This window comes from Lutra lutra, chromosome 4 (assembly GCF_902655055.1).
Source record: "Lutra lutra chromosome 4, mLutLut1.2, whole genome shotgun sequence".
In the NCBI taxonomy this organism is placed as follows: domain Eukaryota; kingdom Metazoa; phylum Chordata; class Mammalia; order Carnivora; family Mustelidae; genus Lutra; species Lutra lutra.
The window spans coordinates 110,760,636-110,777,573 of record NC_062281.1 but is presented as its reverse complement, the minus strand read 5'-3'; the positions used below and the strand labels follow the sequence as shown (position 1 = coordinate 110,777,573).

Genomic DNA, 16,938 nt, shown 5'->3' with positions numbered 1-16,938 from the left:
TCGATCCTGGCCAAGAACGAGAGGTGTATGTCTGTGATGGCACGTGGAGTTCAAAGCTTTGATGATGTTAAAGTGTTATTTTGGGTTTTTCCTCTACGTGGTTGGATTCAATGTGATATCACCTTTTGGGGGAATCCTCTAAGAGAGGGGGAGAGCTTAAATAAATGAAGTTTCCTGATATTAAAAAGACTGTGAATCTTGATTTGGTTTTATTCCTTTCTGCAGATCAATGAATAAATAAACATCTTTGGAGACTAAATGTATTCACAGTGTACATTTATTTGTAGAAATTTCCTTTCTAACTTTTTATTGTACAAATTTGCCCAGCTTTTTGTTTTCTTTTTTTCTTTTTTTTTTTTTTTGTGACTAGAATTGAATAAAACACTATTTCTCATTAGAATATTTTTACACTGGCGGCGTGCGGGCCGGCATGGAGGGGCCGCCGGCCGCCGCGGGCGGGGAGGTCTCCTTGCACAACTTCAGCGCGAGGCTGTGGGAGCAGCTCGTCCACTTCCATGTCATGCGGCTGACGGACTCGCTGTTCCTGTGGGTGGGAGCCAGGCCGCACCTGCGCAACCTCGCCGTGGCCATGTGCAACCGCTACGATTCCATCCCTGTGTCTACCTCCCTCCTCGGAGACACTTCTGACACCACCTCTACTGGCCTTGCACAGCGCTTAGCCAGGAAGACCAAGAAACAGGTGTTTGTCAGCTATAACCTTCAAAACACAGACAGTAACTTCGCATTACTGGTAGAAAACAGGATCAAGGAAGAAATGGAGGCTTTTCCGGAAAAGTTCTAGCAGAGTGGCAGAAGTGAGGATTTGTAACTTATGTACAATATACATTGAAATAAAGGGATTGAATTCCAAAAAAAAAAAAAAAAAAGAATATTTTTACACTGTTTACACTGTTGGATTTTGTTAAATAACAATAGATTTAAATAAAAAATTTAACAGAATACAATATCTCGAGATAACATATGGTTTATATTTAATTGTATTATGGCTCATAAACATTAGCCATTTAGAGTTGTAGGGACCTTTAAGGCCATCTGTTTGTGGTCTTTATCAGATAAAGAAATGACCGCTCAGGAGAGAGCAGCAGGTTACCCAGTGGATCCTTTATAGCAGGCTCTTTTCTTAAAAGATTACATGTTGGGGTACCTGGGTGCTCAGTCATTAAGCCTCTGCCTTCAGCTCAGGTCATGGTCCCAGAATCCTGGGATTGAGTCCCATATTAGGCTTCCCGCTGAGGGAGGAGCCTGCTTCTCCCTCTGCCTCTATCTGTCTGCTGCTCCCACTGCTGTGCTTTCTCTGTCAAATACATAAATAAAAATCTTTAAAAAAATAAAAAGAGGGGTGCCTGGGTGGCCCAGTGGGTTAAACCTCTGCCTTCAGCTCAGGACATCATCTCAGGGTCGTGGGATCGAGCCTCGCATCGGGCTCTCTGCTCAGCGGGGAGACTGCTTCCCCCTCTCTCTCTGCCTGCTGCTCTGCTACTTGTGATCTCTCTATCATATAAATAAATAAAATCTTTTAAAAAATAAATAAAAAGATTACATGCATTTTTGTGTATTAGCCTATAATAATTTTTAAATTTCAGCTTTATTGAGGTATCATAGACTTATGAACTTGTAAGATATTTAAAATGTGTATTGTGGTGATTTGGCGTACATATACATTGTGAAGTGATTTCACCATCTAGGTAATTAACACATCCATCACATCAAGCATTTCTCTTTTAGATGTTTTTTTGGTGAGAAAATTTAAGTTCCCCTTTCTTAGGAAATTTCAGTTTTGTCATATAGTGTTATCAACTACAGTCACCATGTTATACATTTGATGCTCAGACTTCATTTATCTTACAGCCGAAAGCGAGTACCATTTTGCCAGCCTCTACCTATTTCCCCCAGGCTCTATTCCCAGCAAACACTTTTCTATCTCTACTTATATGACTTTGACTTTTTTTTTTTTTTCCATAAGATTCCACATGTAAGTGAAACCATTCAGTATTTGTATTTCTCTATCTTGATCACATAGCATAATGCCCTCATGGTGTATCCATGCTGTCTCAAATGGCAGGAATCTCTTTTTTTCTTATGACTGAATAATACTCCATTGTACATACATACCATATCTTCTTTATCTATTCATCTATGGATGGACACTCAGGCTGTTTCCATATCTTGTCTATTGGAATTAATGCTGCAATGAATATGATAGTGCAGATATCTCTTCGGGATCCTTTTTTCATTTCCTTTACATATTACCCGGAAATAGGAATGTTGGATTTTATTTTTAGGTTTTTTTTTTCCCCATGTTGTTTTCCATAGTGGCTGCACCAATTTACATTCCCACCAAAAATGCAAAAGGGTTTCTTTTTCTCCACTTTCTCTTTTTTAGTGTAGTTGACACACTATGTTACATTAGTTTCAGGTGTACAACTTAGTGATTCAACATTTCTGTAACTTATGCTATGTTCACCACAAGTGTAGTTACCATCCGTCACCATACGCTATTACAGTATCATTGACTGTATTCTCTATGCTATGCCTTTTCTTCTGATGACTTATTTGTTCCATAACTGGAAGCCTGTATCTTCCACTCCCCCTTTGCCCATTTGCCCATTCCCTTACCCACCTCCCCTCTGACTTTTTCTCCACAGTTTTGCCAACACTTGTTATCTCTTTCCTATTTGATGACAGCCACTCTAACAGGTGTGAGGTGATGGCTCACTGTGGTTTTGATTTGCATTTCCCTGATGAGTAGTGATTTTGAGAACCTTTTCATATACTTAGTAGCTATTTGTATGTCTTCTTTGGAAAAATGTCTGTTCAATTCCTCTGCCCATTCTTAGATCAGACTGTTTGCTATTGAGTTGTACAAGTTCTTTATACAGTTTGGATATTAACTCCTTATAAGACATATGATTTGCAAATATTTTTTCCCATCTGTAGGTTGCCTTCTCATTTTGTTGATGGTTTCCTTTGCTGTGCAGAAATTTTTAGTTTGATATAGCCCTACTCATCTATTTTTGCTTTCTTTGTCTTTGCTTTTGGTGTCAAATCTAAAAAATAATTGCCAAGACCAGTGTCAAGAGGCATGTTTTCTTCTTGAAGGACCGTTTTACAAAGTTTCAGGTCTTACAGGCAAGTCTCTAATGCATTTTGAGTTGATTTTTGTGTATGGTGTAATATAGGTATACAGTTGCTATTGTTCCTTTGTACTGGTTTTATTATAGCTTTATAGCTTCTGTCATTAACAGCCCAAAGTAATTGATGCTTTAGAAATAAGTATAAGGTACAGAATAGGAAACATAATGTACTCCTTTACTTGCCTTGGCTTTAACAATCTCGTAGTTATCTTCCAAGGTGTCTACAACTTCAGTACATCAAGAAGGGGTACGTTGAGAATATATTTCATGAAATTTCTTCTCTGAGACACAAAGACCAGAAATGCATTGATATTGGCCTCCCCTACTTGGCAACAGAGAATTGCTGCTCTAGATTTCCCTGTAAGTGCTCTCACCTCCTCCCCCTTACTTCTGTTCTAGCAGTTACCTCCTCCTGGAGTACTCTTTCCTCACCAGTGTCTAAATCATAGGTATTCTCCACTGCTTAGTTCATGTCACCTCACCCTCCAAGCTTTGCTTAGCACATCTTTCCACCACTCAAGGTCTTGGTCTGTGCTTCAAGCAGACCATTTCCCAAATCCTGATCCCCAAGACCTATTCTCCCTTCTATGAATTCCATGTTTTTTGTTTTTTAGTTTTTATTTGAATTCTACTTAGTTAACATACAGTGAAATACCAGTTTCAAGAGTAGAATTCAGTGATTCATCCCATACATACAACACCCAGTGCTCATCACAACAAATGCTCTCCTAATACCCATCACTCATCTAGCCCATTCCCCACCCACTTCCCACCATCAGCACTCAGTTTTTCCTCTGTTGTTAAGAGTCTCTTATGGTTGATTTCCCTCTCTCTCTCTTGGTTTTCCCTTTTTCCTCCATTCTCATATGTTTATTTGTTTTGTTTCTTAATACCGCATATGAGGCAATATGAAATCACATGGTATTTGTCTTTCTCTAACTTATTTTACCAACATAATACACTGTAGCTCCAACCATGTTGTTGCAAATGGCAAGAGTTCATTCTTCTTGATGGCTGAGTAATACTCCATCACACACACACACACACACACATACACACACGCACATCCCCATATCTTCTTTATCCATTCACCAATCAATGAACATTTGGGCTCTCTCCATAGCTTAACTATTGTTCATAATGCTGCTATAAACATCAGATGCATATACTCATTCAAATCTGTATTTTTGTAACCTTTGGTAAATACCTAGTAGTGCAATTGCTGGATGGTAAGGTCGTTCTATTTTTAACTGTTTTGAGGAACTTCCATACTGTTCTCCAGAGTGGCTGCACCAGTTTGTCTTCCCACCAACAGTGTAAGAGGGTTCCCCTTTCTCTACATCACCAACAACAGTCATTTCCTGTGTTGTTAATTTTAGCCATTCTGACAGGTGTAGGTAGTATCTCATGGTGGTTTTGATTTGTATTTCCCTGATGATGAGTGATGTTGAGTATCTTTTCACGTGTCTGTTTGTTGAGCATCTTTTCATGTGTCTGTTAGTCATCTGGATGTCTTCTCTGGAAAAGTGTATATTCAGGTCTTCTATCCATTTCTTAATTGGACAATTTGTTTTTTGTATAGGTGTCAAGTTTTATTCTTTTACATGTGACTGTCTGGTTTTCATTTATTGAAAAGACTATCCTTTCCCCATTGTATATTCTTAACTCTTTTGTAGTTACACATGAGTTCACTTCTGAAGTTTCTATTCTGTTCCATTAATCTATGTGTCTGCTTTTATGGTAATACTGTACTGCTTTGATTATGATGGCTTTGTAAAACAGTTTGAAATCTGGAAGTGTGATGTTTCCAGCTTTGTTCTTCTTTCTCTAGATTGGTTTGGTTATTTGGGGTCCTTTGTGGTTCCATATGAATTTTAGGATTGTTTGTTCTATTTCTGTGAAAAAATTAAAATTTTGATAGGGATTGCATTGAATCTGTAGATTACTCTGAGTGGTATGGACATTTTAACGATACTAATTTTTTTCAGCCATGAGCACAGAATATCTTTCATTTATTTGTGTTTTTGTCATTCCTTTTCATCAAGTCTTATAGTTCTCAGAATATAGGTCTTTTACCTCTTTGGATAAATTTATTTATAGGTATTTTATTCATCATAATGCCATTATAAATATGATTGTTTCCTTAATTTCTCTTTCTGATAGTTCATTATTTTTGTATAGAAACAAAACTGATTTTTTTGTATGGATTATATTTTCTGCAATTTTTCTTTATTTGTTTATAAGTTTTAACAGCTTTTGGTGGAGTCATTAGGGTTTTCTATATATAATATCATGTCACCTGCAAATAGAGACAATTTTACATCTTCCTTTCTGAATTGGATGCTTTTTATTTCTTTTTCTTGTCTAGTTGCTCTAGCTAGGACTTCCAGTAATGTGCTGAATAAAAGTGGTGGGAATGGGCATCCTTGTCTTGTTCCTAATTTCAGAGGAAAAGCTTCCAGCTTCCAACATTAAGTGTAATGTTAGCTATAAACTTGTCATATATGGCCTTTATTATGTTGAGTTATACTCCCTCTATACCCACTTTGTTGAGATTTTTTATCATGAATAGATGTTCGATTTTGTCAAATATTTGTTCTACATCTACTGAATAGAATCATATGAATGATCATATGGTCTTTATCCTCCATTTTGTTAATGTGGTGTATCACATTGATTGATTTGAGAATGTTGAAGCTTCCTTGCATCCCAGGAATAAAACCCACTTGATTATGGTATATGATCCTTTTAATATATTCTTTAATTCAGTTTGCTAATGTTCTATTGAGGATTTTTACCCTTATGTTTATCAGGGATATTGGCCTAGAATTTTCTTTTCTTGTATCATTGTCTGATTTGGGTATCAGGGTCAGGCTGGGTTGGTAAAATGAGTTTGGAAGTGTTCCTTCCTCTTCAGTTTTAGGGAGGAATTTGAGAAAGATTGGTATAAATTATTCTATAAATGTTTGATAGAGTTCACAAGTAAAGCCATCTGGTTCTGGAATTTTCTTTGTTGAGAGCTTTTTGATTACTGATTCAATGTCCTTACTAGTAATGTAGCTCTTACACCTTTCTTTTGAGTAGTATTTTCAGAGTATATATTTTTCCATCCTTTTACTTTTAGCCTATCTCTATCTCTATTTCTATCTATATATTTAAAGTGAATTTCCTGTAGACAGCACATAGCTAGATCCTTAAAAAAAAAAAAAGCCAGTCTGACATCTATGTTAGTGTTTAGATCATTACCTTTAATGTAATTATTAATGCTACTTAGTTTATATCTACCATCTTACTATTTATTTTGTATTTATCCTATCTAATTTCCCTTCTTTTTCTTTCTCTCTCTCTTTTTTTTTTTTTTTTTTTTTTTGCTTTTAAAAAATTAATTCTTTAACCTCCACTAATTGGCTGGTTTCATTTTATTTTTTTAGTTGTTCTTTTAAGTTTTTTAGTATATATCTTTAACTTACCACAGTCTACCTCCAAATAATACAATAACATTCCTCCCTATCTTTTATACCCTTATTGTCATACATTTTAATTCTATATGTCTTATAAACGTTATTATATTACTATAAATATAAGCAGACAATTATCTTTTGAAGAGATTAAAAGTGAGTTAAATTGTCTTTTATATTTGTCCACATATTTGCCATTTCTGGCACTTACCATTTCATGATGTAGTTCCAAATTTCTATCTGTTATCATTTTTCTCTGTCTGAAGACCTTCCTTTACATTTAGTTTTGTACTGGCCTACTAGTGATTAATTTTCTCTGTTTTTGTTCACTTAAAAAAAAACTGTGTTTCATTTTTAAAATATGTTTTTGCTGGGTTTAGAATTATATGTCGACAGTCTCTTTCATACTTTAAATTGGTCTTTCCATTGTCTTCTGGTTTGAATGGCTTCTGATAAGAAACTTACTCTCTTTGTCCCTCTGAATACAATGTGTCCTTTTCTGCTGGGCATTTAAGATTTTCTTTTTATCACTGGTTTTCAGCAATTTGACTGTGATGTACCTTAGTTTGATTTTCTTTATGTTTCTTTTACTTGAACTTACTGAGATTCTTGGATCTATTGGCTTATAGTTTCATCAAATTTGGGCACATTTCAGTCATTATTTCTTCAAATATTTTTGTGTCCCACAACCTTCCTTCTAAGATTATGATTATACATTACTTAGATTGCTTGATATTGTCCCACAGGTTACTGATGCTTTGTTTGTTTGTTTAGATTTAATTGTTTTTTTTTTCTGAAATGGATTTTACTTTTTAAAGCAGTTTTAGGTTCACAGCAAAACTGAGTGAAAGGTAGAGAGATTTCCCATATACCTCATGTCCCCCACACATGGATAGCCTCCCCATTACCAACATCCCCCACTAAAGTGGTACATTTTTTATAATCAGTGAGCCTACACTGGCACATCATTATCACTCAGAGTCCATAGTTTACATTAAGGTACATTCTTGGGGTTGTACATTGTTTAGGTTTGGACAAATGTATAATGACATGTATCACCATTAAGGGTGGATTCTGTGCTCCGCCCATTCATGCCTCCCTAAACCCTAACTCCTGGCAACTATGTTTTTATCATCTCCATAGTTTTGCCTTTCTGGGAGGTCATATAGTTGGAATCATGCAGTACATAGTTGTTTCAGATTGGTTTCTTTCACTGAGTAATTGGCATCCTTCCATGTTTTTTCATGGCTTGATAGCTCATATCTTTTAAAGGCTGAAAAATTCATTCTACCGTCTAGGTGTATCACAGTTTATTTATCCATTCACCTACTGAAGCACTCCTTGGTTGCTTCCAAGTTTTGGCAATTATGAATAAATCTGCAATAATCATTTGTGGGCAGGATTTCTTTGTAGACGTAAGTTTTCATTCCATTGGGTAAAATACCAAGAAGCACAACTGCTGATCATATGTTAAGAGTACATTTAATTTTGTAAGAAAACTTCAAACTGTCTTTCAGAGTGGCTATATCATTTTGTGTTTCTACCAGCAATGAATGAGAGTTCCTGTTGCTCCACTTTCTTGCCAACATTTGATGTTGTCAGTGTTCTGTATTTCAGCCATTCTCATTCTCATAGGTATATAGTGGTATCTCATTGTTTTAATTTGCATTTTCCTGATAACATATCATGTGGAACATCTTTTCACATGTTTATTTGAAATCTATTTTGTTTAACAAGGTGTCTATTTAGATGTTTAGCCAATTTTAAAATTGGATTGTTTGTGTTCTTATTGTTGAGGTTTTTTTTTATTTTTATTTTTTTTAAAGATTTTATTTATTTATTTGACAGACAGAGATCACAAGTAGGCAGAGAGGCAGGCAGAGAGAGAGGAAGGGAAGCAGGCTCCCTGCTGAGCAGAGAGCCCGATGCGGGACTCGATCCCAGGACCCTGAGATCATGACCTGAGCCGAAGGCAGCGGCTTAACCCACTGAGCCACCCAGGCGCCCCCTTATTGTTGAGTTTTAAGAGTTTTTTTGTACATTTTGGATAATGGTCTTCCATCTGATATGTCTTTTGTAAATATTTTCTCCTGATCTGTGTCTATGTTTCTGGTATGTTTCTAACTGATTAATTTTTCTACTGATTATGGGTAATAATCTGTCACTCCTTTGCATGCCTAATACTTTTAAAGATGCTAGGCCTTGTCAGTTTTACTGTTGAGTACTGGATTTTATGGTCGGCTACTGGATTTTGTTGCATTTCTTTAGAGACCACTGGACTTGTTCCAGTGTGTAGTTAAGTACATTGGCTTTATCCTTTCAATGATTGCCTTTAAACCTCATTTTTATAGGCATCTATTCTGGAAATAGCTTGGCACTACTACTAATTCATGATCCTTCCTTCAGAGATCACAATTCTGCACTGCCTTTTGTGCAACATTTGAAAGCCACATTTCTCATATTCTGTCCTGTTTTTTTTAGTTGGCTGCAGTGGGAAGGCATAATCTTCTATGAGTAGAATTAGAAGTTCTATTTTTTATTATTGTTAGAAGAAAAGTTTTTTTTTTTTTTTTTTTTTTTAGTTTACAACTCCCTATTAAACTTGGTATGAATAATATTCTTCTAAATTTTTTTAAAGATTTATTTTGTTTATTTATTTGTTCGAGGGGACAGTGGAGGGAGAGGATCTCAAGCAGGCCCAGCACTGAGCCCAATGCAGGGCTCAATCCCACAGCTCTGAGATCATGATCTGAACTGAAATTAAGAGTCAGACACTTAACAGACTGAGCCACTTAGGCACCCCATTCTTCTAAATTTTTAATATTGTTGTCTAATTTGAGAAAACTTCTCTCAAATGTCTTTTGGACTTAGCTATATTCTCCCAGTACCAGGCATCATAAGATACTTTCATACCATAAGATGACCTCTGGACTCATCATATGTCATGCTTAGGAATGAATCCATTCACAGAGTGATGGAGTATTGCTAGAACCCAGTCTTGAACTTGCTTGGATAATTATAATCTATTTATACATAAAACCCTGCAGCCCATATGAGCCTATCCCACTAAATCCAAACTACATATATTCCTAAGCCAATATCCTCTTAGCTGGTTCCCAAGTTGCATGTGGCCACTCTGACACACCTAAAATGAGGAAAGGTGCTGAAGAAGTCACTAATGAAAAGAAACATTGGTCTTAACAAATTGTAATTCATATATTTTACTTCAAAAATTGTATAAAGGTAGATGATCATTAAATTCATTGTTGGAGTCCGTCTTGATGACTTGGAAGGGGACTGTGCAAAGGAACCTTGGAGTTTGTGCTTCCTTAGCTTCACAGTAACTCAGTCTCCCATTTTACCACCAGTGTTTTAAGTGCATGATCATTCTATATCACAGATAAATTATGAGCTTCTGGAAGTATTCACTCAGAACTATAATCTTGAACTGGAAAACATATAGCTTTTTTTAGGTACTAAAAATGGGAATCAGGAAACACGTTTTGGTATGACTCCTACCTCATAGTTCTACCTGATGCTGCCAAAAGTCAATTATATAAACTAAGTTTCCCCAGCCCCAGAGAAAAAAAAGGATTTGCTAAAGATTTGGGTTGAGGGGAAAAAATCCAGCCTTTTGTAATACTGAATCTTGATGATTATGAAACAAAAATATGTAAGCAAAAGATTCAAAGTAGAAAGTATTATTTACTTTTATACTTAGTAAGTGGTATAGTTCTCCTGTGTTTGTTGTCTCATCTGTTTCCTTCAGTTGATCACTTAGAAATAATGAGGCTATAAATGTGACTTTAACAACTAGGTTTATTGCAGTGTAGCTCCTCAACAGTAATTGGACTTTTATTATTTTTTATTGCAAGTATTCTATTTTTAACAGCATTGATACAAAATGTATAATAATATTTTTCTCTTTTAGAAAATGCTGAGAACGTCTTTTCACAAGGAAATGATTTCTTCGTTTTTAAAACAACCTTATCAATATACTGAGTCTCCATGTTTCAGATGTGGTAAAGCTAAGTTCCTCATAAAGGACGAAAGGAATTCTTTTGTACACTAAATAACAACACCCAGACTATAGTAATGTCTGGTTGCTGTTAGGAAGTTTAGAATTCTTTTCCTGTTTTGAATGTTCATTCCTGTTTTGAATTGTTGATTAAAAGAACAGATTTATTGACAGACTTTTTCTTCTGGATTTCAAGTAACCAGAGTTGATTTTTTGTCTACTGTAAGCATAATAGTGAAAGGTACAAATGAGCTAGTGACACCTTTGAGAATAATAAGAATCAAATACATGAAAATATAAAATGCTGGAGTACAGTTCAGAAAAGGGAGAGGTCCCTAAGACCTCAATTAAAGATTCTAGAACTTAAGCTGGACTTTGACAGTTGAATAGAATTTGAAGGACATTCCATGAGGCAAGCAAAAACACCCAATAAGAGTAAAGGTGACATGTGAGAATGTGCTCTCATTTAATTTTACCTAATTTAACCACATTTATCAAAAGTTTATTCTTTTCTGAGTATTTTGCTAATTAAAGGATACAAAGATAAATGAAGACTAATCTTTACCCTCATAGAATTTAACAATCCAGAAAACAGAGATTAACATGGACACAGCTACTATAAGAAAAGGATTTCTATGAATAAAATTTATATTATAACCTTTATTTAAATGCCTAAGCAGCAGACCTGGGGGCAGAAAGATCTAAGTTTAAATTTTAGCTGTGCCTCTTCTTAGCTATGTAACCCTGTGCCCATTTGAGTCTTAATTTCATCCATGTCTGTATTCCATTGATTTGGCAGATACAACTGGAAGTTCTCCAACAGCAAACTCATTCCCAGCAGGTCAGGGAGCATTTCACTACCATCAGTATTACCAGATTATCAGAGCCTAGGCTAGCTTTCCTAGCCTAGGCTAGGCTTTGTATTTTGTGTTCCATAAATACCATGAGGTCACACTAACCCAATACCAGATTATTACATTCCAGTTCTTGCTGTCTGTCTACAGGCCTCACTGTTCCTGCCTCACCAACTGAAGTAGATTCCATTGGCCTGACCCTTCTCACAGCCACATCCACACTTACTATTCCTTTCGAAGTAGCTTGCTGGGCTGCGCTAACTCCTGTCAGTTCAGTTTCCTTCAGCTTGTCATCCATGAGGGTGACCAGCTGTCTTGGCTTGCCTAGGACTGAGGGGATTACTGAGACATGGGAATCTCAGTGCCAAACTGGGAAAATCCCAACTAGAGCAGAATGAATTGGTCATCTTACCACTGTCCCAGTCCAGACCTTCCCCTGTACCTCTAGCCCTTGTTGCTGAAGGCTCAACATATCTGCTGTTAACCTAATCCAAGTTTAATGGTCTCAATATTTTCAGCTATAATGTATGTGAGAGCTGAGTTCCTGAAGGGTATTAATGAGTATTGAGGGAGAATGCCAAGCCAGTTTCAAATTAAAAGCAATACTAGATGGCAAAGTAAAACACTCTGCCACTTAAAAAAAATTAGGGGACCAGGAAAGAAAGCCAAATAACTTGAGTGAAATGTTGTATGATGTCATAGGTAAAGCTGAAAAGTAGGGTCTGATTAAGATTTCTGTGTGTACATGTGTACATGCATGCGTATACATGCATGTCTAAGTTTGCTTAGGAGGCTAAAGTGCTATGAAAAATTTTTAGAGAAATCAGTAGAACTAAGATAGTAACTGGATAATAATGGGTAAGGGATAGCTTAATAACTGTTAGGAGAATTACTTAATAAAATATTCCCAATTTTATTTATCATAAATTTGAAGTAGGCCCTTTATGCTTTTTATTACACCTCTGGAAGAATCTACTATAAGATAATATCTGCTATAAACCCAAATCAGATAATTGGTTACTTTTAACTAAATACATTAATATTTTACAGGGAATTTTGAGATGTATTAGATAATTATCAGACATAAGGAAAGAAAGGTGATTATGTGATTTTATTTATAACATGTGGACAGTTGACTTTTTATTTTTATTTTTTTTTAATTTTTTTTTAAAGATTTTATTTATTTATTTGACAGACAAAGATCACAAGTAGGCAGAGAGGCAGGCAGAGAGAAGAGGAAGCAGGCTCCCCGAGGAGCAGAGAGCCTGATGTGGGGCTTGATCCCAGGACCCTGGGATCATGACCTGAGCTGAAGGCAGAGGCTTTAACCCACTGAGCCACCCATGCGCCCCGATAGATGACTTTTTTTTTTTTTTGAAAGATAAGAACACTAGAAAGTATTCATTGCTTATCTGACAAATTTATTTTTTTTAAAGATTTTATTTACTTATTTGACACAGATTGAGAGAGAGAGAGAGAGAGATCACAAGGAGCCAGAGAGGCAGGCAGAGAGAGGGGGAAGCAGGCTCCCCACTGAGCAGAGAGCCCGACGTGGGGCTCGATCCCAGGACCCTGGGATCATGACCTGAACTGAAGGCAGAGGCTTTAACCCAGGCACCCCTGTAGTGTTTACATTTCACTAAGGAAGACTGACCAAAAGAAAAAAAAGAGTAAATATGTAGTATGTTATGTGGTGGTAAATATTATGAAGAAATTAGAGCAGAGTAAGGGGATTAGGGAGTGCTTGGGAGTACAGAGAGGGTAGGCCTGTTGTTTGAGATGTGAGGTCAAGGAAAGCTCCACTGAAAAAGTGACATTTGAGCAAAAACCTGCAGGAAGGAAGTGAGATTTCAAGGTATGTGAGGAAGAGCTTTCCAGACAGTGGAGGAGCAAGTGCCAAGTTGCTGAGGCAAAATAGGTTGGATATCAAGGAACAGCAAGGAGTTAGTCTGGTAGGAGCATGTGGATAAGGGGGAGTGGTAGGAGATGAGGTTGGAGAGGGGGGCTGGGTGTTAGATCTTTAAAGGGCTTTATAGGTTAAAGTAGGGATTTGGGGCATTTACTCCCAATGAGATGCCTTTGGAAACAAAGAGTTGAATTTTTTAATTCAAATACCCTCAAACCAAATTGCCATAAGACTTATGTCATCTGATTAAGAGAACAAACTCTATCTTGAATTATTTTTTGAACTTAGGTGGATCATCTTATAAGCTTATTAAGTCAATCTTGGGAAAGATTTGCCTGGTAATATGGCAAGATCTCTAGTTGCCCAACTTCTTAGAGCAGTTTGTCCATTTTTCAGATTCCCATCTTCCACTTCTGTAAAACAATTGGCTGAAGATTTTAGTAAATCAGGACCAATACTTTTATAAACCTATGGTATGTTACTGTTGGTTGTCAAGTAGAAGAAAGCATGTTATTTATTTGTTTATTTGACACAGAGAGAGAGACCACAAGTAGGCAGAGAGGCAGGCAAAGAGAGAGGGGGGAATCAGGCTCCCGCTGAGCAGAGAGCCCGACGTGGGGCTCGATCCCAGGACCCTGGGATCACGACCCGAGCCAAAGGCAGAGGTCCCAACCCACTGAGCCACCCAGGCGCACCAACAAAGCATGTTTTATTAGCTAGCATATTTTAGTTTACTTTAGTCATTTATTCAATAAAATATTTACCTTTTTTCTATGGTGTTCCAAAAATTGTGCTAGGTATTGGGAGTACAAAAATATGTAAAAGCTCTTTTCTCAAAGAGCTCGTAGTTAAATAGGTGAAGTAGATTTGCAAATAAATAATTGCAATATGATACGGCAAGTGTCTAGAACGAGTACTTAGTAAGTGCTCTTAGATACTTGTTAATGGCTGATGTTAACTCTGTCTGAAGTTAGGGAAGGATGACCAATTCAGATTCAACCATCAGCTCCATGAGGAAGGGGCATTATCTTGTTCTCTCCAGCATCTAGCATATAGTAAGTTTTCAGTAAAAAGTTACTGAATGAATGAATAAGGAGATGGTTGAGGAGAGTCTGAGTGAGGAATAAGATTTGTATGGGAGGCAGATGCACATTGCTGGCAAAAAGAACAATGTGTGCAAAAGGTACGGAGTTATGGAAAATCATGAACCCATGTCAGTAATAATTTTAGATTTCCATTTAAGGTATTCTGCCAAGTCTACACTTGAGACATAATTATTGATACAAATGTTTCTTTTCACTGTATTTCTTATGAGTTTGTATGCACCTAGAAACTCCCTAAAACATTATTGGTATATATTTGTATTAGAAACTTCCTTGTTGCCCAATTTCTTTTTTTTTTAAAGTGTATTTGTAAGAAAGAACAACTCTGAAGTTGGAACAGATGGTAGTATCCTATCAATAAAAAGATTAATTCACCTGGGCAGAGTTGGTGGGGAAAAACATACAGATTTTGATATACAATAAGATGTACTATTTTGTCCATCCGTTGTGCAGTTAAACCTTCATCAAGGTATAACAAGCCCTGGAAGTGATTTCAAATGAATGACAAAAGAAATAAAATAAAATTCATTCAAAACTGGTTCACACCAGCTCTCCTGCATGTACTATTAACTGCTAAGATCAAGTCACAAAACATTATTTTGAGGAGAAAGGGTTTAGTGAACCCTAGAAATTGGGTTTGATTTATGCCAGAAAATCTGCCTTTTCACTGCTTGAGATTCTATGGAAGAAAGCCACAGTCTTTTACCAAATGGTTTCTAAGGAAACCCCTTATAGCACAGCATCTGAAAACAATTTGGTTGTTAATGAGAATGGTGGGAAAGTGTTGACTGAAAGAAAAGACTTGTAGATTTGGCAGTCAGTCTGTAGAAAGTGTTTACTGTTCTGCAGCTACGTTCCTGAAATTTCTACATAGATCAAACATTTGCAGGTCCTACTTCACAGTTATCCTTGCTTTGTAAATATATTTTTTAAAGAAGCAATAGAAAATGTTTGTGCTAAAAAAGTAGATGCTTGAACTTGTGAATATATTCAAACAAGTCTCCTCCCAGAATCTGCAGTCCATTGAGTTTCCCAATCTGTTTTTGAATTCCAATATGCTAGAATTCATATATTATTAACATTGAATCATAACTATATAAAATTAATTACAAAAAATTTCTATAAATCCTAAAATACAGTAGGGTGTTTCTATATTCTTTAAATGTGTTTTTAAAATGTATTCCGAAAGGTCTCATAAGTTGTATTTATTTTATTTCTTTTAAGTTCTTCAAAAGAAAGTAACTAATTGGAACATTCTAACTGTAATCCTTTTATAATAATTTCAGGATTAAATATTAATATCTAATGAAGCACTAGAACCCTGTAGTTAAAAAATAAACACTAGAGATACACTAATTCCTCTAAATGGACCTTTTGAAATCAGATTCCAAAATAACCACACCTATATTTTCTCCATAATCCCTAAGTAATGAAATTAAAAGGAGAAATTAGTGCCATAATTATAAATAGGTTTTCATCTGTAGCGCAATTCAGAAGCATGAATGAATGAGTATATTACGGGAACCCGAAAAGCGGCCACCAGAAGCTCGGAGGAGGATATTTTGAAATATTTCTTGCCCTGGGAGCATTAAAAGTTTGCAAGTCCATGTGAAATACAATATTCAGTTGTCACTTGAAAGCCTATGGGTTCATCACTTTGCCCACCGCTGCCACCAGTCCATCTGTCCCCCGTATGTTTTCTGTTTCAGACTTTTGTATGAGGCAGAGCTGCCAAGAATCTTCTTGCTGTCCTCAGTTCTTTTCCTCATTTGGCCCCCACCTCCTTTCTCTTTCTTGTCTGGTCTTTGAACTTCCTCCACTTTGGGCAGCTGCTTTCACTTGCAGCTCTGCTTTGGTCAAGGAAAAAAGTTCTGCCAGTGAAAACGGACAGGAAGAAAACAAGGAGGGTTCCAAGTGCTGTGCCTGTGTCTTGGATCTCTGGAAGCCCACGGTGGGATCTTTCCATTCCTTGAGGAGTAGACTGAGAAGGGATCTGCTGTTGTTGTAGACCAACAGGAAGTGATCAGAGATGATCCAAAAGATAATCTCATTTTCTCATCTCAGAAACAACAAAATGCAGAAGTTGTGTTGAGGGAAGCTGGAGGGTGTTCTATTTTATTTATTTATTCATTATTTTTTGCTTTTAAAGATTTTATTTATTTATTTGAGAGAGAGATCACAAGTAGGCAGAGAGAGAGGAGGAAGCAGGCTCCCTGCTGAGCAGAGAGCCTGATGCGGGGCTTGATCCCAGGACCCTGGGATCATGACCTGAGCCGAAGGTAGAGGCTTTAACCCACTGAGGCACCCAGGCGCCCCTTTTGTTTTTTGTTTTTAAAGATTTTATTCATTTATTTGACAGAGATCACAAACAGACAGAGAGGCAGGCAGAGAGAGAGGAAGGGAAGCAGAGGCTTTAACCCACTGAGCCACCCAGGGGCCCGAAG

General features: G+C 36.7%; 1 protein-coding gene across 1 annotated transcript; it reads left to right on the top strand.

Annotated features, from left to right (window-relative positions):
• The first annotated feature begins 400 nt into the window (after positions 1-400).
• On the top strand, positions 401-867 carry LOC125098430 (proteasome assembly chaperone 4-like). Its single transcript, XM_047727254.1, has one exon. The coding sequence runs from the start codon at positions 431-433 to the stop codon at positions 800-802; it is 372 nt and encodes a 123-aa protein (XP_047583210.1). The 5' UTR covers positions 401-430; the 3' UTR covers positions 803-867.
• The last annotated feature ends 16,071 nt before the right edge of the window (positions 868-16,938 follow it).